This window comes from Hippocampus zosterae, chromosome 1 (genome assembly GCF_025434085.1).
Source record: "Hippocampus zosterae strain Florida chromosome 1, ASM2543408v3, whole genome shotgun sequence".
Taxonomy (NCBI): domain Eukaryota; kingdom Metazoa; phylum Chordata; class Actinopteri; order Syngnathiformes; family Syngnathidae; genus Hippocampus; species Hippocampus zosterae.
This window is the reverse complement of record NC_067451.1, coordinates 22838256-22864501: the sequence shown is the minus strand read 5'-3', so window position 1 is coordinate 22864501 and position 26246 is coordinate 22838256. Positions and strand designations below refer to the sequence as shown.

The 26246-nt window shown below is 43.3% G+C and overlaps 1 protein-coding gene and 1 long non-coding RNA gene across 3 annotated transcripts in view; both read left to right on the top strand.

Moving 5' to 3' along the window:
• LOC127610135 (A disintegrin and metalloproteinase with thrombospondin motifs 2-like) overlaps window positions 1-26246 on the top strand; it is a 160574-nt gene that overhangs the window by 95300 nt on the left and 39028 nt on the right. For both annotated transcript variants that reach the window (XM_052079909.1, XM_052079916.1), the window contains exon 4: window positions 15876-16081. In XM_052079909.1, the coding sequence (XP_051935869.1) occupies window positions 15876-16081 (206 nt within the window). The remainder of the gene's footprint in view (window positions 1-15875; window positions 16082-26246) is intronic.
• Window positions 23312-25165, top strand: LOC127611169 (uncharacterized). Its single transcript, XR_007965254.1, has 2 exons — window positions 23312-24252; window positions 24904-25165. It is a non-coding gene; the product is annotated as an uncharacterized LOC127611169 (long non-coding RNA).

Genomic DNA, 26246 nt, shown 5'->3' with positions numbered 1-26246 from the left:
CTTGCAAGAACTGATCAGGTTTACACGTAACTATTAGCAGGCTCATCTGCATTTAAACTGAACCTCCATTTATTAAGGTGATACGGTCCAGACGCATGCATTATGGAAAAAAAATGTACTGTCCCACATCCTTTAAATACATTTCAACTTATTTAAACACACTTAAAATGCTCATTTGTGCCTGGTCTCACTCTCCTGCTGTCAAAAAAGGGAGACCATTGTATAATATCTCTTCAGGGAAACAAAAAGAAGACTTTCATTCATGCTCTACCCTTCTGCTCCCTTATTTCTATAGTACATAGAGAATACTGTAAAAACAGATTTTTTAAAAATGCTTGAAAATCTGTGATGTAGCGGGGAGTGAGAAAGATGAAGGTTCACTGACCACAACAACAGACCACAGTCCAAAAGTGTAAAATGAATTTGTTCCATTTACATTCCAAGTTGTACAATGTAACAGACCAGCCAAAGGGGTGACAAACAGTCAGTGAATAGAAAGGTGATGAGCTGTACTTAAAGAATGAAATATTAATAATAGAAGCCAATTAAAACCTTGGTGGTTGGAGTGTCTTATGCGTTAGAAGTATATATTAGCACAGCACTAATAAGGTGACTTACATCGCCTGTAGTCAGCCGAATACCAATGGATGAGTGGTGGCCATGGAGTGGGAGAAACTATTTTCCTATCTTCTCTGTCATCTGCTGTATGTGTCTCTCCAAATTATTAGCCTTTTCAAACTATCTCCTCAGCAAATAATTAAATGGAATTAAAATATTGATGTTAGTTTAATTCTGTAAAACAAATGTAACACTGCTCACATTTGAATGAGATGTAGCTTTTAAGGAGGAGGAAAGGTAGGCTGATTGTGGTGGTGGTGGTTCGAGGCAAACATCCATTATCCACTCCGTTTAAAGCCTTACTGTACTTCCTACTGTATATAATGCAGAGGAAACTCCACCATGTGGTGTACTAGCCAATACTAGCTATAGCAACCCCCTCAAATTTAGCAGAAAACTACATTGGGTGGAAAATTTTTGATTCTTTGTTTTATTGCGATTGAAACGTTGATGAATGTGAATTGATCCCCAAATGAACAAATTTCCATCCATCCATCCATTTTCGGATCCGCTAATCTTCATGGGAGTCGTGGGCGTGCTGGAGCCTATCCCAGCTGTCTTCGGCCTACTGTGCATATTTTTCTTGGAATGTGGGAAGAAACCATAGGACATGCAAACTCAACACAGGAAAGCCAGAGCTGGAATTGAACCCTCTGCACTGGGAAGTGGACATGCTAACCAGTCCAACACTGTGCGCACAGCTAAAATTCAATTATTTCAAGTCATACAGAGGCATCTAAATAATGTGGACCGAAGAAGCGGCGTACCCATCATCTCTGGGACAGTTGGGGACGCACACACGCCGACACATGCACAGATGGAAAAGTTGAAGCGAATTACAAACCACCATGTCATTTATTGCGAATAACATACCTGGAAAACTGTACTGAAATACTCATCCAGCATTTTGGCTGTGATAGTGGTTACACCTCTAAAATTTTGTACGACATTTTAGACATTGTCCAGTTTCAGTTGCCACTTTATATAATATGGGAAAATTTGAGGTGACTCCATGTCCACAGCAGCCGTCGTAGCAAAGAGGTATGTATGAAGCACACGTTATAGAAGGTCTGACCGAGGTGCATGCATTATTTATGAACAAAATGGAAAATGGAAGTGGAGTTTGTTGCCTGAATACACCCAAGAAGCCTTTGATCAATAAATCAAACCCCGGAAACTGCTCAGTGATTTTCTATGTTTGAGATTATCCCTCACTCTCACGCTCTCTCCATGTCAATACTGTACATGCCTTTCAACTAGGCATAGGTCGGCATCAGATTCTGATTGTGTGATAGCTGTGAGCAAAAGAATTACAGCATCACGTTATTGCAATTGCTGCTCTAAAATGTATTATTTTGAAATTATGGGTTAATAAAAAACAATGGGTTTTCCATTGAATACTCTCTCGATATTTTTTTAGTAACACAATAGTGAAAGTACTTATTCCTCAGAAAATTAGTTACTTCTCTGCTCTCCTGAATTTTATGAAGTACACATGAAATGTTTACTCTGACATGGCCTGACATGGCCATGCTAGTTAGCTGCTTCTGTCGTGTGTGTTGCGTATTTATTTCACCAATTGGAGACACACCGGCTCTCGTAGCCTGCTGAAAACGTTGCTTTCGAGACAGCGTTACTGTCACGAATAAGAGTAGAAGCCAAATGCAGTTTACCAGACCACTGTTAATGTCCGCAATCCACTGATAGCGCATCCGAGAAATTCACATGTTGTTGCAGCACAACATCACACACAAAGTAGTTATGGGTAGCTGAGGTATTGTCAAGCCCATCCATCCATCCATTTTTTGATCCGCTTATCCTCACAAGGGGGCACGCTGGAGCCTTTCCCAGCTGTCTTCGGGCAGTAGCGGGGACATCCTGAACTGTTTGGCAGCCAATTGCAGATATTGTCAAGCCTCATGACCCAATCTGCCAAAACATGAGTGAGCAGGTGAGATTTAGTGGTTGATTGCTGATTTCAAGCACCTGTACGAGCAGGTGAGCTAAATGGCAAGTGAGGTGGCCATGACTGACCGACAGAGTGAAGCAGTCGAGAACTGAATGGAAAAATCTGGAGAGCACAATGGAGAATTTTGACAGTAGGAGAAATACAAGTATGTTAACTGGATTGAACTTGTCGAAGAGTGATGGCTGGCGCTCTCGTTGCTGTGACAAGTGGAAAAGCTCACTCACCGCTCGCTCCAACAACAGGAGGGGAAAGTGTCCTGTCACTTTGCTTGTATTAATGACTCAAAAAAAAAAACAACACGATTACCGTATTTTCACGACTATTCGACGCATCGTACTAATGGCCGCAGTCTCATTAATGGGTGACATTTCTGTATTTTACACATACACAGGACGCATCGTACTAATGGCAGCAGTTTTACAGTGGTAAAACATACGCCAGCTTAAACATACGGCATGCATGCGCGCACTCTAACACGTTAGCTTGCAGCATACGGTAGCATGCCAAGACATACAGATAAGATAAAAACACGTTTTTAAAAAGGCAACGAAAGCAGAACTGAGTTCGGGTGTATTTTATTTAGCCATCGTACAATGTTCTCACGTTTATCGATCAATCATCACCCAGAAATCCATCAAATTCCTCATCCTCTGTATCAGAAGCAGAGGAATGCACATCTCAGTTGTCATTGAACGCATCACATGCTAGTGTGAGTTGCTACGCATTGCCGAGCGGAAAGGAGTAGCAACAGCAAAGTCAACATTTCTCTCGTGTGAAGCTTTCCCACATTTGAAAGTAAAGAACAGAGCGAAACATGGTGGCAGCGCGTGTGTGTGTAGAAAGAATTGAACAATTGTGCAAGTACCGTAATCCATCAAAAACGCCGCGTTCCCTCTCGTTGTTGCGTATTGTGGCGTAACTCGCCAAGTGCTGCCTCTCACTCTTTGTAAAGTTGTGTTTGCCACCGATCATCCATTGTTCCCATGCCGTTTGCAACTTTACTTTGAACGCCCGGTTGATGCCAATGTCCAGCGGTTGGAGTTCTTTAGTCAACCCTCCGGGAATGACGGCAAGCTCAGAGTTCATTTGCTTGACTTGTTTTTTTCACCGCTGCTGTGAGATGGGCACGCATGCCAAAAGCATAACCGGTGGCTTTAAGTTTGAACTGAGCTTCGTAGGCGTGTCTTTTTGTCGAATTTATTTTCACGGGTTCTTAGAAACCAAAACCGGAGTTGTTTTGCAACAATGCACATTGCCACACTCTATACAAGTGTTGGTACTGGCTTGAGGCGTCCACTTACACGCCCACCCTTCACCATTGGCGGACTAGCTTGCCTGTCCTCTCTCTCCCTCTCTCTCTCTCTGTCTCCCTCTCCATATATGTATATATACACGCCCACCCTTCCCTGATTGGCCGACTTCTTTCCCGCATGCGGCCACAGTCACTTCCGCCTTTTCTCTATATAAACAGCGTGTCGGCTGTCAGTCAGATTTTGGAACTCAGCGCATATAAAGGACGCTCCGCACCATAAGGCGTCCTGTCCATTTTGGAGAAAATTTAAGACTTTTAATGGCGCCTTATAGTCGTGAAAATACGGTATTTAAACTACCCATTAAAAACCGCAGTTCACCTTCCAAGCAGGAACTGGCCCATGACTACTTTTAACATACCGTAACTGTTTCAAAACCTATGGATATGTTCCCATTCAGTTGGGGAATTTATAATCCTTTCACTTTCCCATTTACGAATGTCTTTCTTCTGGCTTTGCCTGCTAGTGTAGTTTGCTGACTCATCATTTCTAAAGGACACACAGAGCATCATTTCCCTTTCCGACTGCAACCTGCTCATCTCTCCCCTTTCCTGGCTTGCTGTTCCTATTCTTAGCAGGAGGTGTCATGTTCTCCATTACAACCAGGTAAACAATGTCTAATCTTGCTTACTGCTGCTGGCCTTGCGATGTGTGGGTGTGTGTGTGCGTGTGGTCCAGTACTAAACTCCTTTCAGCCAGCTGTGTCTCTTACACCTCGTGTATGGCTCAACTGAGCTGGCGAAACCATTTCCATCATTTGTTTCTGCTCGTATTATCCACTCACCAACGATCCCGTCATCTTTGCTCCCTCGCACGTTCAAATGCTGGCAGTCAAACATGCTGACAATTGTTTTATCATAGTATAATAACCTTGAGCATTCTCACAGTTCAACCCCATTTAATTTACCTCCATATTGCAATGTCAGTAATCCTCTTGGAGTGATTTTGCTGCCTAATGTGCCAATGACAGACAGAACAAATACTTGGCCCGCACATTGTGTGCCGGCACTCTTCCATATGCGTAGACACACAAACGCAAGCGCACACATATGCACATAAAGTGGTCTTCACAGAGTCATCGGTGCTGCAGCTATTATTAATGAGAGGGAATCAGCTCATCAATTTTTAAGTTGTGTCACTCAGGCCACCGACATACTGTGTGTGTGCGTGCTTGCATGCATGTGTGTGCCTCTATTCCCAAATAGGTACAGACGGACCATAATGAAATTTCCACAGGCATTGTAGTGAGACCTTGTCCATTTTAAGAGCCGGACAGAGATGGAGACCTACTAATCTTTTTCAATAGATTGATGTAAAACATCATCCTATTGCCGTGATGGGAGACCCCTGTTGTGATTTGCACCAATCTAGATAAAACTGAATTCGATTGAATTACCTTCCTTCCTCTGCTGTCCCCAGCCTCTTACTGTGTCCAGGATTCGTGGGTATGATTGCTCTGCCGAGCAAGGAAAATGAGACAGGCCAACCCCTTGATTTGTAAAGTATGGAAAATATTATTTTCTAATAACCTCTCTTTATTAAATCTCCCTGGAGGACATAGAACAGCCTATTTTGCCCCGTGGATGCGGTCCTCTGTTTTCTCTCTGTATAAGGTCAGTAATGGGAGGTTTCTTGTTTTTTTTTCCCAAAATGATTCACCCATTGACTGAGCCTGACTTTACACCACTGTGTCTCCTTTTTGATTCTTTAATGATCAGTTAAGTGTTTTAATTGGTATATCTTAGATCGCACACCATTTGATGGAGACTTCTCTTTTCATTTGAGAATAGGGGACCGTGGGTGATCCACCTCGAAGGCCCCAGTGTCCCTTGTTTGCCATCTGCCTGAGTGGACTGTGATTTGATTACCTCAGAGCTTCATTAGGAGAGGGAGATGGGGGAGTGAAGCCATGCTTGTGTCTCCCTCATCCACCCCTCTATGATTACACTTGCATGGATGAAGCTGCGCTGATTGATGCGCATTGAAGGTGAGGGACTAAGGGCCATATTCTCCCTTGTGTTTTAAATGGTAAATGGGCTGTCACTTATATAGCGCTTTTTCTACCTCGGGCACTCAAAGCGCTTTACACAGTTTCCTCTTTTACCGAGTGATTGTCACGTCCCGTGTCTACCTGCAGGGGGCGGGCTTTCTCCCCGCCGACTGCACACTTGTTATTCATTCGGGATGATTATTCTTCCTTTATTAGGAGACTCCGGGCAGTTTACTCACTGCCGGAGAATTCCACGCCGCGCCATTGTTCTTTCGCGAAAAAACCCTAAATTAATATTACTCGTTGCTTCCTAGCCTTCTGGCAATTGTCTTGTACAAGTACAAGTTATTGATTGTATGTAAATTATTCCCATAGCCTATTCAGATCTTCCTCGCTTTTGTTTTCCGCGAGCGTTTTCTGTTGTTACCTTATTTTTCCCCTGGTCCTTATTTGACCAGCGCTTTTTGTTATTCTTCCTGTCGGGTATTTTGTGTTTCGTATTAAAGACTCTTTTTGTTCTTTGACAAGATCTCGTTTTCTGTCTGCTATCTCGGGGATCCACTTCCTTATTTTTGTTGTGCACGAAGCGATCTGTCTATCGCTTCGGGCACAACGTGACAGTGATGACACGGCGTCTGGAGAAACAGGGGGGTTCAGTAGCTTGCTCTAGGGCACTTCGACATGGTCGCAATGGCCGTGGCGCAAACCCCCAACCTCTGGGTTGGGTGACGGTCACCCTACCACTGAGTCATTGAGTCAGAAAAGGTGCACAGCTGCACACTTTTTTTGGTTGATTCTCCCATCGACTTCTAAAGTGTGCCACTGAGACACCTTGATGAAATATACGCACTCTGGCTGGAGCTCCCTTCAAATGGGGGCGTTCCCTGACAAATCTGTCAGTGTGAACATTCACCCACTGACTTTTTTTTTTCCAAGATGGCGCCCGGATAGATGGCCATCGGCAAGTGCTCTCTAAGAGCCTTGCTTTTTTGTTGTTGTTTTGTCTTGTTTTGTCACATGGTGTTGTTACGTCGTGTGGACCTGATGTGGACTGTTTTCAGCATTTTTGGCCATGGCATTCGTCAAAGAAGAAGAATCTTTGCTTGGTGGTTGCGCCTTCTCGGCAGCACACGCGTACCAGCACTGATTTCTTGATTGGGAGGAATGTCGGCGCCATTTGACTGTCGTTGCTGGACATCCCCGGGGCACTTGTATCTTGCGCCTGAAGTAGGCAGTATTTTCACAGCCCCGCTTTGTTCAGCGAAAAGGTCAGTGCTGATGGACAGTCTGCGGCTGGATGGATGCATGGCTTGAGGAGCCGACGATGAGAAGAAAGGAGCGTCAGCGCAGACCGCCAATGCGTATGTGGAACTGGGAGTTGCAGCTTGGAATTGAAGCGGACTTACATGGGACAGGAGAAGAGAGCTCTCTTTTTCGTTAATGATTCGTGCCACACCTGTCCCATATACACTGACTGACTGCCCCACATCTGATTATGTGTGCCTATTACATTACAATAATGGCCGAATGTTCATGTCATATTCATTCATCTGTTGTCACCTAGTATCTGAAAACAGTGACCAGTCCTCCCCCAAATTCATACGCTCTGCTCTACTCGTGTCCACTTCGACCTGTGAAAATACAGCATGAAAGCGATCAGCACACTATTTTGAATGTTATTGACATCAAATGTGAGCTCTCATGAAGAAACGTCATTGTCGCTCCAAATAATCGAAAATATTTTAGCGATGGGTTTTATATTCTTAGTGTCAAGTGTAGGGATGGGCAATATACTTTTTAGTGGCAATCAGCCGAGGTTTTTAGACATTTTGCAACGCTAAACAAGTTCGACAAAAAAATTGAGATATTGCTAATAAATTAATCTACACAGTATTGAACACAAAAAAAAGTTTCTAAATTGAGTTCCATCAAAATATAACCTGTCCTTTATTGCTGATGAAAGGAAAAAGAAATATTGTCCAGAAATGACTGCCTTCAGAATTTTATTTGGCTAACTTGGTCTGACATTCCGGGGTTGAATGCTTTGTTATTAATTTATAAACTTGTAAAGGTTTTGTTACCTGATGTTGCTGAACCTTATGCAGACAAAATATAGCATTGAGGTTATTTTCATAGGAACTTGTTGCTAGTGGTTACCAACAAAGCATCAACTGGGAGTTTTTGGGCCGGAATAAAACGGGTGTCAATAAAGAGAGCGCACAGATAGAGCAGCACATCACTTCATACTGCCGCAGACACATGCCAAACGGGCACTCGCCAAGATTTATCGGAAAGGCTTGTTTGTGCGCCATTAGGTCTCCAAGTTTCTCCACAGCTTGTCCTCAAAACTGTTCTTGTCCTGCTTTCCCAGCACCGTCCAATCCCTGCGCAGTTTCTGTTCAGGTTTGATCAGCGGCACTTCAACCGGTGAAGCCAGGTGGAGATGTGATCTCCTCACGAACGCACCAGCACCTTATTCAGAGATGCCACGCTTAATGAGTGCCAGGAGCTGTGATTATTTTGATGATGTTGTATCAGCCTCCCCGCTGCACTTCCTTTGAAAGAGTGATGAATGGCTTTTTTAATTGTTTCTAATTGATAACTGCACTGAGAGACTTTGTGATGAAACACTGCCAATTTAGCAACACTGATACACTGTTGTGCCTTATTAATTATTTCCCTTCTGGCTCGGAGCACAGCGCGATTGAAGAAAGCTCCATCTGTGCGTCTGTGTCTGGGCCCAACATGCAGCACTTTGTGCTGATAAAAAGCAGATACTTTTGCCGTATTTTCCGTACAATAGGGCGCACCAAAAAGTCTTCCATTTTCTTAAAAGCTCACTTAAAATCCGGTGCGTCTTTTGTATGGTCATTACGGTAATATGTCGACTCCAAGATGGCTCCTTCCTGGAGACATGCATTCCAATGTTATAACTTTCTGTTGGTTTAGTGAACTGTGTCGCTGCTTTATTAAATACATTTTTGTTGCAGCTCCGAAAGAAGGAGAGCTGTGGTGTTCATTTTTTAAAACAGTCTCAACAAATACAGGTACGTCTTTGTCCGTCTACGTGCCTTCTTCTGTTCGACTCGAGAGGTGTTCAAGACCGCCTCCGAAAAATGTAAACTAATGATTACTTCAATGAAACTACGAAAATTGACAATAATACATCAAAACTGAAAAGCAAGCGAGTATATCACAAAATAAAGCTATAGCCACCCCTACACAATTTATATTGTGATTTCATCATTTGTGAATACACAACAAAGGAATAAATAATAAACTGTGACTGACATCTGATCGTAGTAGTCGTGGCGCTATGATCAAGGAAATGCAAATGCATATTTCGCAGGCGGTCATGAACGCCTCTCGAGTTGCACGGATTAAGAGAAGGCACGGAGACGGACAAAGACTCACATGTATTTGTTGAAAAAAGGAGAGCTGTGTTGTTGTTTTTTTTTTAACGCATACCTTATTAATGGTTTTCACAGTCTCAAATGTAAAACAAATACAGGTATTGTACGTCATTGTCCGTCTCCTTGCCTTCTTCCCTTCCACTCGAGAGGCGTTCATCGCCGCCTCCAAAAAACGTAAATTAATTCTTACTTCAATGAAACCATGAAGAAAATCAAGCGAGGAAATCACAAAATAAATTCTGTAGGGGGATATAGAATTTATGTTGCTATTTCTTCGCTTGATTTTCTATTTTGATGCATTATTTTCAATTTAGTTTCATTTAAGTACAGTAATAGTTAATTGACATTTTTCATGAACGCCTCTCAAGTTGAACGGACACCTATTGAGTTGAATGGAAGGAACGTAGCACCATCTAATGGAGGCATTGTAGATTGTGCCTTTTAATACGAAGCTTGTTTGAATGAATGTTTGAAAAAAAATGTACAAAATAGCCATTCATTGCAGGTGCGCCTCATAATGCAGTGTGTCTTTTAGTGCCGAAAATACGGTACTTTTATTCTAATATCCAAGTGTCTGGTTTCTTTAACCATGCAGTCATTATTAGACCATGTCTGCTTATTTACAAGCCTGTTCAGATTGCAGGCTCGGCACAGCGTATGAGTTTATTCTAATGATGTATTATCAAGTGGTATTTTATGATAAAGCCTACCTCAAGTTTCTTATCTGCTACTGAGCCATCAAAAAGAGAAAATTTGCATACATATTGACACACACCTATATAGATAGATTTTTCCCGAGCATGCCGTATTAAACATAGGCTAAACTTAGAAGAAAAAAAATAGCGAGTATAATGAATTATAAAGAGGGAATCAAGGCCTGTGGGGACTTTTAAGTGGTCCACCTGTGGCTATTTTGGGAAGTCATGCAGTTGTTAAAGATTTGCGCTGGATCCTCAGACGATTTAATGAGGGAAAAATAAAAATAAAATACAGAGCAACAGAATGAGTAAACTATTCTTGACTACTCAGTAATGATACTCAGCAGAGGCAGATGAGGAATGGGAATCTGGTTCAATTTCCCGAATGCACTTTGGATGAAATTAACGATCAGTTATTTTCATGAGATGTTACAATGTGTCTCTGAATGTTCTAAACTCCAGTTCCGACGTCTGTGTCATATTGAGCAGAATAAGGCTATCCGTAGCAGTTGTGCATTGGTGATCTGTGTGGATGTCGCTCAGATTTCGATTGTTGACCTCATTTTTACGTATTGAGACACCAAACTATTTCATGCCCAATCAACAGTAGTTTCTCCATAGTGGCATATTCAGTGCTGTCAAGGTCCATTTGATTTGTGACACTCCTTTACAACGGTGCAAAAGATTATCTCCAAAAGTGTCGCAACCTACCATGCTGTCGCTCACAGTGTCACATGGCTCAGTGCTCATTATCTCCATCAAGTGGTAGCTGCAGAGGCTATGGATTGAGGAAGGTACACATTGTGAACTCTGCCTCCCCCGCAACCCCACCACTTATCATTTAGGTTAACGTTCCGCAGTTTGTTTTGGACAGCTCCCTGAAAACTGTGATAATTATTCATACATCAAACAGTGAACTTTGCCCATTTATTAATAACTGCTTCAAGTTGAGGACTGTTTATGTCCGACTCTGAATTCGATCATGCTCATGATTGATTTGTTGGTTCTGATGCCCTCAGATCTCTGGCATTTAAGATGATGAATTACATCTACCTATCTGTCGTCTCAGAAGCTGAACGGATTATTGTTTTTAATATCGAGAGAAGCAGCCTTCATAATCAGCGGGTGAGAGGGGCCAGCTATCCTTGACGCCGCTTGGTTTGTCTGTGAGGATTTTCTGGCTCTTTGGTAGACGAGGCAACCGTTGGCTCATTCCTCTTACATAACTGTCTGTCCGTTGGAAGCGCGCAGGGAGGGCGGCTGGGTGGGAGAGAGGGGGTGTTTTAGAGAAAACCACCCCCGTCTGTGTCCCGCTGAGCTGCTCCTTCAAATGATGAGAGCTTGCAAATGTTAGTTAAGTTCACACATGGCTGTGGCAAAGTCACCATGTGTTTATCTATATCACCCCCCCCCCCAAAAAAAATATTTCTTATGAAATACCTGCTGGAAATTATGTCAGCACATCAACGAACAAACGTGCAACATTGAACGTGGTTCAATACAAGAGCTGCACTGAAAACAATCCGGTCTTCACAAGGTTCACTTCAAATCTATTGTTGATGCTCCCAATGTACAGGTATCCCCAATATCAAATTATGAGATTGAAAATGTCACATATGGTGTAGTGATTGACTTGGCTAGCTTCCATTTGGGGCAGCGTGGGTTTAGCTCAGCTCGACTCAATACTCTATTGCTGCTTCTAGCTCATATTAAATGATCAACTGAGCCTAATTCAATATCGCAAGCTTTCCTACATGAATCATGATGCAAATACTGGTGGGGTCATGGCTCACCGGTAGAGCAGTTGTTTCCCACCCAGAAGTTTTGCGTTCGATCCCCTGCTCCTGTGACCACATCGAAATGTCCTTGAGCAGTAGACTGGATCCGGATGCTGCGTCATCAGTAGGGGGATGAGGAAACAATGTTAGTGCTTTGGGTGCCTTGCCAGTGGAAAAGCACTATGTACTGTCATACTGTATATGTATAGTACTTTGTGATCTGGATGCAAATTGATCCAAATGATAAACACTCACTGAATCTCAGCATGAAGGTTAAACAGCTAACCATTTTGTAAGCTCAAAACAACTCTTTTTAGATATTAGTTGTTGAATGTGGAGTACAGCAAGGCTTCACACCTGACTTACAAACTTTGGCCTGAGCTGAATTATCATCACCCATCTCGCAATTCCTCCTGTGTTGGCTTGCACTTTTCTCCTTTCTCTCAGCCCATGGATCCCGACCCCCCACCCACCCTCCCCACCCAACTGCTTCCTTGTATGCAACTAGACATTCTTGACATTTTGCAAAGGTTGAAAGACAAAGAACCTTTGTGTCCTAATAAGGCTGCACTCTGTACTCTACCTGAATCAGAATATTGTAGAATAATGACAGAGAGGGTGTTTGTGTGTCTAGGGTGTGGGGGGTCGGGGGGGGGGGGGGGGGGGTTGTGTTACTGATCATACAACAACCTGAGAAAAAGTGCACACACACACACACACATGAGTATGTGCTGATTCACTTCGAGCTGGTATTTAAACAGTCGTCCTCAGCATGCTGGTCACGTCTGTGCACCATACTAGTAATCAATGACAGTCGAGCGCCACTCTTATACCACAAAGAAGACTGCTGTTGCTGGTTGTTGTTGTTGTTGTTGTTGAGCAGTTACGCCTTGGGTAGAAGCGGAGTACAGAGGGAGAAAGACTAAAAAACATCTTTGCATAGCTGTGATTGGGGACTCTTCATTTTGCTCGACACCATGTGAAGGTGGTCCCCAAAGTAGGAGATGCTGTTGATGGTGTCCTGACGGTTAGGTGTCAAAAGGTTATTTAGCTACCCTTTACAAGTTTTGACAATAACAATGTCTGACTGTGCCAAAAGCTGCAGTATTCCCAGGTGGAATTGGGCAGTTTCAAGGCTGATGTGAATGCGACTGTAGTGTGAGGATCCCAACAGCACACACTCCGATGCCTCGCCTTCAGTCAGTCAGTCAGTCAAGCAGACAGACAGATGTTCTACAAGTGAGCGATATCCCGCATCATTGCAGGAGCTCCAAGTGAAGCTCACAAGCAACCAAGGTCCTTGTGGTCTCTTCTCATCTCTCGGCCTCATCCATCACATCCCTCAGCTCTTACCCCTCGCCTCCCTCTTTGCTTCCATCAATCTCTCTTGTAGCTTATTCCTTCTCATTTTCCCGGGAAAAAAAGTCCTCTTTTGACAGCTACAGAGAGGGTGCTTAGCGAGTGTAAGCAAGAATAAGGGAGTGTGCTGGCATGCTAATCTTTAAATCATCAGTCTGGTAGCGGAACAGCACCTTTTAACCTTGAACAACCTGACGCCCTGTCTTGGTCATTCATGTTGCCTGATGTAGCTGCTACTGCGAAGTATCTACCTTTTTCCCTTCACTTAACATCCAGCTGTGGTCCTGATTTCCGCACCAAACATTGTTTAATCCGCAGTTTTAAAGGCAATGCAGTTTTGCAAAGGCACATTCATACAAGTGAGAACACCAACCTGTCCCCCTGTCATCTCAGCATTACAATTACATAAATAAAAGGTAAAAATATCCAGATTTGCCTTTTCCCAGGAGTTGGTGTGGTGTTGACACAGAGCTCGTTAAAGGCAGGTTCTTTGTGTAATTGTTTCTTTTTGTCTCCCTCCCACAATGTTTCTTGCTTTCTGTGTGGGTTGTCTGTCACTCACTGGGATGGAGGCAGATACGATCATGTTCAGACTTCCAGATTCACTCTGCTTACAACTCAGGAGCCAATATTAGCCACACCATCATCGTTTCACTCATGAGCCCCGTTGCCTTGGATACGTTGCATAAGACAAAGATGGAGAAGTGTGTGCCCCTTGCTGATTGGAAGACAAGACGGCAGGGCTCACTTTTTCTTCACCACGCTTAACTGGATATGTCAAAACATTGCAGACCCAACACTCACCTGATGACACGTCACATTCAACTCCACAAACAAAAGATTATTCTGCCACTCGGTATATTTATATTAAAAATCCTGTTGCAGGAATGATTTGTCGCTCAATTTCAAAGAGTCTTGTTTATATCACCCTTGGTTGCGGGTCATGTTTCTGTGTGTGTGTGTGTGTGTATGGTTGTGTGTGTGTGTGTGTGTGTGTATGTGTGTGTGTGTGTGTGCGTGTGCGCGCGTGTGTGTGTGTGTGTTGGCTGCACAGAGACCACATTTTAAGATCACTGGGATTGTCCTTCCGTGGCTTCCATATTTCAAAGGCCGTAGCGGGAGGGCAGCTTGAGAGTGAAAACAGACCTTGGTTCAAGAGGCAGCACCATTGATTTCCTCTCCTTTTTATTGCGCAGTACTCTATGATGTCTTTTAAAAAAATATGGACTGAACAAGAGCCTTAAAATCAGCATTCTTGATTTCTCCAAAATGAGAAAATAGTTGGCCTGACTGTAAGCGTCAACTAATGTCCAGTGCCTCTGTGGGCTGTGCTGTTAACACAAGTGGACTTCTTGAACAATGTTCATGTTTTACAGTTGTAAGCAAGGCAAGAAAAGAGCAGGGCAGGCAGGCCTCTCTATCTATCCTCCTGTGTAGCAAGCACCACCTGCTGCATTTATTAAGGCAGGAGTGGAAATATTTGGTTAGTTAGGAGCAAATCTGTTTGATAGAGCCGCCTTGTTACCGCCACATAAGTGCCGTCAACTGGTGTTCTGGAAAACAAACGCAACACCAACAACAAAACTACAGAAAGAACCATTTGAAATAATATGATGCTTACTATTTACATTGTGAGACCGAAATTAATCTTAACGTTATGTTTGATCTTCACTGCTAACATGGTCTACGATACAGAGTAGTGTTGTATGCAAATATCAAACAGTTTCACTGGACATAAACATAATTTTTGAGATGACTCCCTTCTTGGCAATCTGAGTAAAATTCTGTGTCATAAATGTTTACATAAATACAGCTGATAAATAATGTCGACATACTCCTGTTCAAATGCTTGGTTTTTGCAATAAGTAATTGAAAAACATTTTCCACCATTATTATGAACAATAACATGTTCAACACCCTAAAAATGTCTCAAAGAGGCGAGGTAAATATGAACACCTGAGATTATGTGGATCTTGAAGTCTGGAAAAAAATTAAGAGAGCACTGCAAAAATCTCAATTTCTTAGATTTTTGCTCTTTATAGGTATGGTATATGTTTGAATAAAATGAACAATTTTGTTGTATTCTATAAACTACTCACAACATCATTCCCTAACTCTAATTGCTATGTTGAAACGAACCAATCACGTTCAAGCTCATTTTCGATGTGAGTCAGCACACACCGGTCATCGTTTAGAGTCTCTGAAAATCCCTAAACAAAGTTCACCTATTCAAGTTGGCTTTTCCATCTCCCTTTTTGTACTCCTTGACAGACTTTCTACCATTGCATTTTCAACAACTCATTTTCCTGTTTCAATTAGCATCTCTCTAATTGGTCTCACTTTAGTCAACTCAAAAATTTCAGATCCCAACATTCCCCAGTCAAATCTGGTGTTCCTCATGGCTCTTTTCTTAGCCATCTTCTCCTCATGATTAAATCCTCTGAAAATTCAGTATTCAATGTTGTGTTGATGACACCCATCTCGAGATTGTATGTCCTACAAACCTAACAAATCCCTTTTCCCATTCTGCCTCTCTGACTGCCTTGCAGATATCAAAATCTGTGTCCCTCTCAACTTTACCAAACTAAACAGTATTAAAAGTGTGCAGTTCCAAATCTTTTTTTTTTTTGGGGGGGGGGGGTCATTTGAACAGCGCTGTGTGGACTTTTCTATTCAATGTGTATGTACCAATATCATAGATCTTATTCATGTAAACCTTTGTGTAAACATGTGTTTCCAGGTGCAGATCTTGGTGGTCTAATGGATCTGGAGTCTCTTTACAGAGGCGTGGAACAGAGCATCAACAACACCCGAGCAAGACGCGCTCGCAGGCAGAGCATGGACCGGGCCTACAACATTGAGGTTCTGCTGGGTGTCGATGACTCTGTGGTCCAGTTTCACGGGAAGGAAAATGTCCAAAAGTATCTGCTGACGCTCATGAACATAGTACGTGCTGCTCACGCAATTATGGGATGTACCCTCATATGCACTCATCCCACCCAGGTTGCCTGAATTCTCAAAGGTGACGTTGCTTCTCTTGCATCTCTTTTTTGAATGAAACAGTGTTCTATTTGAGTTGAACAGTAAGTCACAGGGAGGTCAAAGAATGCTGTTAGCAGACACATACACACACACATACAGACAACAACTGAATGAGGATTCAATTCCCATCCCGCATGTTCTCATCTAGAAATCAGCCACGGGTAATCCTTTCTTCTCCATGTGAATATGAGATTTCTGACGTGTGTTTGTGTGTGTATGTGTGTGCGTGCGTTTGTGTGCGTGTGTGTGTGTGTGGGTGTGTGTGTGTGTGTGTGTGTGTGTGTGTGTGTGTGTGTGTGTGTTTAATGCAAGGTGAGCCCTCTACTCCGAAGGGGCCTGTCACCCTTCACTGTCCTCATGTCATCTCTTCCTGGTGTTTATGCATATGAGCATACATGAGTGTGTGTGTCAGCTTGACCCCGCCACTGACTAAAAACTTTGCAAATTTAAACTGTGGCGCACGATCGCGTATGTTTGCAAATATGTGCCTTCCTGTTAGCTTTGGCTTGCAGGACGGTGTGCTGTGCGAAACGCCAATCTCCGACTGCTAAGCAGGTGCAAACTCTGCCGCGAGTTATTTTTCTCGCCTCGGCGTGGAGGAAGAACACAAGCCGCTCTTCCTGTGCCTCCACTATTAGTCGTGTGTGAGACAACAGAAGAAGAGAAAGGAATACGCAGCACCTCCTCTTGTCTGTGCAGTGGGGGAATTGGGGAAAGAGGAGGCAGAGAAAGCATTTTATATAGCGCAACCGGAATAAATGACTGACAGCATGATAAACAGAAAGAAGGAAGAGTTGCCTCCCACACGTGGCGTCTTTATAACGTGCCAAAGTTATCTTTGCTTTGCACTCCTTCCTGACTTGAATCAGCAACACTGCTGTAAAGTTAGTAGTTGAAAGAGTCATTAAATAAGCACATTTTCAGAATTAGTTAGAAGAGGAAATGTTAATTTACGTAATTCCGTATTTTCAAATTTTCCTGAAAGTTCCTCTAGAAAATTGAGGAAAAAATGCCCAAAATGTATCCAGATATTAGTTGACAACATTGATTTTTTTGTCCAACTACATTAGAAAGGTCGACAAACCTGGTAAGTCAGTTCAAATCCAAAATTTATATATATATATACACACACACACAAACACGGTACCCCCTAGCAGGACTACGCACACTCGGTGCTCGCAATTGTATTTTCAGGAAAGTCCACTTTCATCTCTGTTTACTGGAGCAATTAAGATCCATTTTTGGGGGGCTTTTAATTTTGTTCGTGTCTTAGGAGACCAATTAGGGCTGTGTTTTAGTTTTCTGTCTATAAATATATATACTTATACTTCCTTACTTAAATATATATACTTAAGTACTTTTACTATACTTACTTAAATATATATACTTATACTATACTTACTGTAACTACAGTTTCCATAAGCTTTTAATTTGAATATTATATTATTGACTAATGTATGTCGTTGCTGTTTACAGAACAAATTATCCCCAACACACAGATTGCAAACTCAAGGCCGCTAAAACAGATCACGTGCTTCTGATTTACATGCCGCATTGTACCAAAATTATAAATAGTTTTCACATTTTGTAATGTTAACATATTTTGTTTTGTTTTGTTTTTTAAAATTTTTTAATCTTCCTCTTTAAAAACTAGTTTTCCATCATTATGTTGCCCCACTCCTATGGATTTCTTTTCGATATTTGGCAGAAAAAATCCCAATAACCAGTTAATTGTCTGATTATTCATTCATTCATTCATCTTCCGAGCCGCTTGCTCCTCACTAGGGTCGCGGGGGGTGCTGGAGCCTATCCCAGCTGTCTTCGGGCAGTATGCTGGGGACACCCTGAATCGGTTGCCAGCCAATCGCAGGGCACACAGAAACGAACAACCATTCGCTCTCACACTCACACCTAGGGACAATTTAGAGTGTTCAATCAGCCTGCCACGCATATTTTTGGAATGTGGGAGGAAACCGGAGCACCCGGAGAAAACCCACGCAGGCCCGGGGAGAACATGCAAACTCCACACAGGGAGGCCGCAGCTGGAATCGAACCCGGTACCTCTGCACTGTGAAGCCGACGTGCTAACCACTGGACTACCGGGCCGCCCCCTTGTCTGATTATTTTATAAATAAAATAAAACATCTATTAAATATAATAACTGCTTTTTGGCCCCTTCATGCTTACAACAACAAAGATGTGAATTACAGGCAGAACATTTGACATTTTTACAATACTTTGCCCTTTGGTATTTGATTCACTTTAGAAGAGAGAGGAATTTTCACCTTCCAAAAACATGCATAAAAGTATGAACTGATGAATTCAGCTTCAGATTCTGGCCATAAATCTATGCAGTGCATGAGCATCTTAATTTGTGCTTCCTGCAGGATGCCTTTTAACGTTGAATCACGTTTCTTCTAATCCATTGTTGTTGTTTTTTTGCGATGAAGTTAGACTTCAATTTTTTTTTTATAAATGCCTCTCACATCAACTCTGACAGTTGCATTTGAACTATATGATGGACAGAGAGAGAATTAAACTGAAACGGTAGACAATTTTAACACTAACAATCCACACGGATGGATGGATGGATAGATAGATAGTATGTATAGAATAATGTTCTGTCAGCCATGCATGCCCTTTAATGCCTGCTCATACCTACTGGACAGCATTTACGGTTTTATGAGAAAGAAATATTGTATTGGCCTTTAATCAGCAACATTCCGGCCGATTATTAAAGGCCTAATATTGGCCAATATAATCAGCTATCCGGTTAATTGGTTGGAGCCTCGTGTACACTATTCAATAATTTGGTGTACAAGTATATGTTTTACAGCCATAGTAGCCCTCTTAGGGAAGCCATAATTAATTTGAATTTACCTGCCCAAGTGATTCATAAAAATCGAATCATTCTTTTTTTGTATATTTATATACAAACTCAGATTATGGAAAAACTATCTCTACTCCCTTCCTGGTGACTTTGATGTGTCCTATTTGTGTCTGTGTGGACATGTTAGCGACCTGGAGAGTATCCCAATGGGACGAGTTACGAGCTGTCGCTTGGTCAGTTTTTCTTTTTTTTTTTTGCTTTACATTGCGAGCCCACATTTGTGTTTTTTGATTGATTGATTGATTGATTGATTCGTAAGTCAAGGTACCACTGTACATTATGCGCTGTGCATCTGATATTTGACGTCTAGTTACTCATATCCCTCTGCGTGTCCCCGGCTGACTGCGAATGAAAGCCAAAGGTCAAGGGCAACTGTTTGATCAAGTGGTGTTCATGCATGTGTGTTTGTGCAGGAGGGTTTGGGGTGCGGGGTGTGGACTCGGGGCACTGCTGTGTTGCAGGACATCAAAGGACTCACCCACAGACATCTGAATCCTAAAATCTGAATTCTATTTGAGAAGTTCAACTACAGTTCAGTGTGTGTGTGTGTGTGTGTGTGTGTGTGCGTGTGCGTGTGTGTGTGTGTTGAATGTGAGAACTGGTAATTCTACTTCCCACTCCTTTCCCATGTGTTTACCGATTTTCTTTCTTACGCTGTTTTTTCTGTTTTATTTATTTATTTTAATATATTTTATTGCTGCCAAATTTGGACAATGGGTGATGCTATATATATTGGGACTTCCGGGGTGAGAGGACGCTGGCGTGCATGTTGCCGCTTCTCATTCCAAAACGTTTCCAATCTTTACAAAGCACAGATTTTCTTCTGATTTTTCCTTGCCCTTCTGTTTTTGGACTGTTTGGACTGTGATTGATGTAGCAAATCATAGCTTCACCTGGTCAACCAAACCCAAATCGTAACTTAGTCCATGGGCTAACGCTGGTAGCTTAAACTTACCGGCTGTCACCGCACCGGCATTTCTCCCTCGTCATGGCGCGCCTTTGGGTTATTTCTGATACTCCTGACGTTCTGCCATCATTCAGCGACAGGACTATTCCATTATTCTGTCGCGGATCTTCTCCGGATCCGGAGGATTGCACCGGAGCCTCCACCGCCGGAACTGCACCATCATCCTGACATCGCTCGCCTGCCTCGACGTCGCTACATTCACCGCGGGTCGCGTAGACATGTTGACTACAAAAATGCTGGCTCAATCAACTCGACCTGGTCCACTTCTCGACGTCCTCCCAGGAACCGCGGCCGCAACACCACCGACTATGCAGTAGCCCGCCTGGCTAGGTCGGCTAACGGCACTGCCGCCGTCAAACACGACACCTCCGTTGTCAACTTTGGACTGCTGAACATCCGCTCACTTACGAACAAGGGACACCTCATTCAAGATGTACTCGCCGAACGCAAACTTGACTTCCTCGTTTTAACAGAAACCTGGCAACAAACAAACGAGTTCGCTGCTCTGAATGACTCCACTCCTCCCGGCTTTGTTTACATCTGCCGTCCCCGTGGCAGCGGCCGTGGAGGAGGGCTCGCGGTAATCCACCGCGAGAAGTGGAAAGTCTTACCAGTCTCCGTTCCTGCATCAAGCTCTTTTGAATGCATGGTGTTGAAACTCCCTGGACCCACGCCAACCATCATTGCCACAGTTTATCGCCCCCCCCAAAGCCACATAGTGATTTCATCAATGAATTTTCCAGTTTAATCACACACTTATCCACTCTCTCGCCAAATTTAATTTTGCTGGGAGATTTCAATATTCACATGGACAACCCTGACCTGCCACTCACAAGAGACTTCACATCCTACCTGGAGAGTCTCGCGATACACTGTCTCACTGACTTCCCCACCACACAAAGGCCACACATTGGACTTGGTTTGCTGCTCCGGCCTCTCCCCCTCCAAGCCCACTGCTGATGTTTTTCCTGAAACCGATCATTTTCTCCTCACTTTTAACACCGTACTCTGTCTCTCTACAATCAAAACCTCCCGCCTCATTTCTTTTCGTAATATCAAAAATATCAACATTGACACCTTCTGCTCCATTATTGACCGTTCCCTGCCTCCAGACGCCCTTTCAAACCCGGATGACCTCACCGCTCACTACAATTCCTGCCTCACAAATACTCTAAATTCTCTCGCCCCCCTGAAGACCAGGACTGCTTCATTCTCTACATCTGCCCCCTGGTTTACACCTGCTCTTCGATCATTGAAATAAAAAAACCACCAACTTGAGCGACTCTATAAGAAAACCGGTCTCACCATCCATAAGGACATGTACACTACCCATATCACTAAACACAAGGACCAAATTGCACAAACCAAATCCAGCTACTACTCTGGCCTCATCCTCTCCAACGAAGGAAATTCAAGATCTCTCTTCTCCGTCATGAACAAAATCCTCCGGCCACCAAACTCTCTCCCCCTCCACCTGTACTCCACAGCAACCTGCAACTCCATAATGGAACACTTCAACCACAAAATCCTCAAGATCCATCACCAACTCCATCACAACCTGCCTGCTCCCCCCCCCATCTGAAACTTCTTCTCCTTGTCATTTTTTCTCCAGTTTTGTTCTACGAACGACTGCTGAATTATCCGACCTCATACTCAAATCCAAGCCCACCACTTGCCAGCTTGATCCCCTCCCTTCATCCCTTGTTAAATCCTGCCTTCCTTCTGTGCTTCCTCACGTATCTGCTATTATCCACTCCTCACTCTCTTCTGGTATTGTCCCATCACTCCTCAAAACCGCTGCTATCACCCCCACACTGAAAAAACATGGCTCTGACCCCATCAACTTTGATAACCTCCGCCCCATCTCCAACCTTCCATTTATCTCAAAAATCCTTGAAAAAACTGTTGCTGCTCAACTCCACTCCCACCTGTCCCTTCACTCTCTCTATGAACCCTTTCAGTCCAGTTTCCGCCCCGCCACAGCACAGAGACTGCCCTAATCCGTATTGTAAATGATCTCCTCATAGCATCTGACTCCGGTTTAGTCTCCATCCTCATCCTCTTAGACTTGAGCGCTGCCTTTGACACAATCTCTCACCCTATCCTCCTCAATAGACTCTCCTCCATTGGTCTCTCGCACACTCCCCTCAGTTGGTTCCACTCCTACCTCACTGGCCACACACAGTTTGTCCAGCTCAAATCATTCACCTCAAAGGCCTCCCCAGTCACCACAGGTGTACCACAGGGATCTGTCCTCGGTCCACTTCTCTTCATCATCTACCTCCTGCCTCTTGGCCATATCCTCCGCAAATTTAACATCCACTTTCACTGCTTTGCTGATAACACCCAGCTCTACCTCTCCTGCAAGCCAAACTCCATACTCCCACCCCCCTCCCTCACCTCTTGCCTCTCCGAACTCAAAACATGGTTCACAACAAACTTTCTTAAATTAAATGCTAATAAAACTGAAGTCCTCCTTCTTGGCACCAAATCCACTTTATCCAAAGTAAACAGTTTTTCCTTCAACATTGACAGTTCCCTCGTGTCCCCCTCTCCCCAGGTTTAGAGTCTGGGTGTCATCCTGGATAGTATGCTCACCTTCCACTCACATATCAACACCATCACCCGCACTGCTTATTTCCACCTCCGCAATATTACCAGACTTCGCCCTTCCCTCACCCCCCGCACCACTGCTATCCTTGTCCACAGTCTTGTCACATCCCGCCTTGATTACTGCAACGCTCTCCTCTTCGGGCTACCTCAAAAGTCCCTTCATAAAATCCAGCTGGTTCAGAACGCCTCTGCTCGTATCATCACAAAAACATCTTCCCACCAGCACATCACCCCCGTTCTCCAACAGCTCCACTGGCTCCCTGTTCAACATCGAATCAACTACAAACTGCTTCTATAAACATATATGGCCATCCACAACCTGGCCCCTCCTTACCTATCTGACCTTCTCCAGGTGCATATCCCCTCTCGCTCCCTCAGATCCTCGTCCTCTCTCCGCCTGTCAGTGCCCCCTGCCCGACTGATCACCATGGGAGCCAGAGCCTTCAGTCACGCTGCTCCAAAGCTCTGGAACAACCTACCTCCGGACCTCCAAAACTGCACACCTCTTTCCACTTTCAAGTCCCGACTAAAAACACACCTGTTCAGGATTGCCTACAACATATAGCTCTTCCATTTCCTATGTTTCTATGATTTTATGTCCTGTTTTTATATAACATCTCGTTTACAAATTTTTACATTGTATTTTCTTATTGTTTGTACAGTGTCCTTGGGTGGCATGAAAGGCGCTTTTAAATAAAATGCATTATTATTATTATTATATTTTAGCCCATGCCATTGGATGCACAAAACTCAAATATCAGCTTCTCAACGTCAGATCTCAACTTAACTTGTGGAGGCTTGTCGAAAGCTTATGCTGAAGGGATCCACATGCCATTATCCCAAATGAGTCATAGCAGCAACAGTGTAATGTTGCGGGGGAAATTATCCAATGCATTCTCCAGTTTTATTGTTCAAGTGTAACTTAATCTGGAGAAAATTAAAGTGTGCCAAATAGCAAGCTAAGGCCCAGAGATGAGCATCAAGGTGATGGATTCAATAACCATCGGTGCTCCGTGGCGGTTCTGGGGGAAGGGGGCAACGGGGGCCAGTGCCCCTGTAGCACTGATTCTGCCCCCCCCCCCCCCCCCCGTGAACCCCCCGCCCGGCTTAGTCGGACCCTTTAGTGCGCTGCACCACTTAAAAAATGAGCGGGAAAATGAGAAGCAGTCCGCAGAGAAGGAAATTACCACGAGACGAGTGCTATTTTCGACACACCATTTATATTTTCGATGTAGAATCACAAAACAAAACAAGCCCTCAACAGTAGCATTATTAATTCAAATTCCTCTTCACTTAAACATTTAACATTAAAAATGAAAAGAAAAACGGACATTACATCATATTTCTATATGAAAAAGAAACTAATTGATCCAGACACAGAGAGAGTCAGATGATAATGGTGGTGAAAGTTCTGAAGAAGAGGAAGTTGAAAGCACCAGAGAGGGAGAGTCAGAGGACATGGGATTCATTTATATTCAGAGTGAGGACACAGAGCAGGAAAGGGATACAAATGAAGATGAGAATGAGAAGACGAGACTACAATAAAAGTGGAGTGTGACACACAGACAGAGGATATTTGCGCTTCAACAAGCACTGGACCATCAGGTATGTAATGCTGAAAAGAACACGATTCTGTTCTCTCTGTGTGTGTGCGTGCGTGTGTGTAACTTTTTTAGTCTCCCTTTTTATTGTAATTTTTATTTAACAGGATCAATATATAAGGCATTGCCTTTTAACATTTGGATAATTATATGCATGTATATGAGTCAGCATGACTTAGATTTGTTCTTGGTTTTACTGTTTGGTGCTTTATTACCGATTTTTCTTACTGTTTATTGTGCATGTTAAAGTGCTCCATTGTGTGTGCACTTTGTATGCAGCGATGGCTGTTTGAAAGTGCTCTATAAATACAGTTGACTTGACATGTAAAACATCTAGCTTCAGTGTATTTGCAATTTTTGTCCCCGGTCAGGCTTGAGAAATGTATAAATGTATATTTATTGCATACAATTTAAAAAATAACGAAGACAGCTGGGATAGGCTCCAGCACCCCCCGCGACCCTAGTGATCAAGCGGCTCGGAAGATGAATGAATGAATGATGAATGAATACAATTAATAAATAGCATCAATCAATTCATTTTAGACAATTGTGTATGTCTGAGTGCCTCAGCAATGTAAGTGAAAGCGGGTTAGTGAATATGCTATGTCCATGCAGAATTTGTGTTTACATCTATTTGGTTTGTCTTTGTCCACAGACGTCAGTTGATGTAAAGAGGACCGGCTAATGCAGCCAGACCTAAAACAGTTTCCCAGGACCCTGATGGGGGACAGGAGAAGGAGCTTCAAGGCAGGCTGGTACCATATCATCCCCTGGATTGAATATTCTCAACAGATGGACATGGCGTATTGTTACGCTTGCAGACATTTTTAGCCCTCCTAATACTGTTTTTTTCTCATCACTGTAATGTTATGACTACAATGCTTTCAAAGTTTGTTGAAATAAAAAGTCAAATAAGATTTCGAATTTTTAGCCCTGGGTTGAATGTGCCCCTTCATCAAAACCCCGGGCCCCAGCCCGGCCCCCTCAGTGAAATTGATCCAGAAACCGCCACTGTCGTCTGTCATGACTGTCTATTAACAGAGACCTTTCGAAGTCACTCACGTACATTTCTGTACATTAAGTTGAAGTTTTATGCCTCCACAATACAGGAAGCCAGCCCCCTTAGGTAACAGCTGCCTCATTGTGATTGTCCGTGCTTGGCTGTTTAACCAGCCACAAAAGGAGTGAGTGGTCAGATTATCAAATGGTAAGAGGATCCGGGAAAAGGAATCCAAACTACGGGAAGTAATAATGGATTCACCTGGAAGTGTCACAGACATTCGTGAAGCGCTGTCAGACAGGCAACTCGAATTCTCACTATTTTAATTCTTCCCAAGTGTGTCCCCAAAAAGATGGAGACAAACTGTGCCAAGCTGCTTCTAAATCACACAGTGCTCATGCCAATTTTCATGTGATGACTCACTTATGTCTCATCAGCAAATGAGATGTTATGCTATGACAAATTACTTCTGTAGCATACATCATGTGAACAAAATAAATCTCGAGACACAATTAAATTGCTTGCAATGATTAATAATGAATCAGATGTTGGCCTCAGCTCTAGGCTACGCTTTCCTTCACTGGCCTTTCCCACCCCTTGCAATCAAACTCACCAAAGGCCAGATTATTGGTCTCGTTAGTAAAAAATTATCCCGGGTGCATTGCTTGGAAAACTGACAGGTAAATGATCCAACTGTTAAATCTTTCCGATAGCAAAGTATGGTTAGGCCGCGCACTTCATGATTCTGAAGTGAAATGGAACGATGGCCAATCAGGAAGTGACCTGAAGCTTGCAATTTGGCCGGACATAAATACAGGAGCCAATGGTTGTATTGTTTTTGCCAACCATATCCACAGGTGCCAAAGAGAAGAGTTTGTTTGCAGATAAGCTAACAAGAAGCCCGCAGTGAATCTCACCTTTGATGACGATTGAGTGATCCACGTCGCAAATTGGAATGTGTGTACCCCATTGAAGACGGTTTCCAACTATTTAGAGAG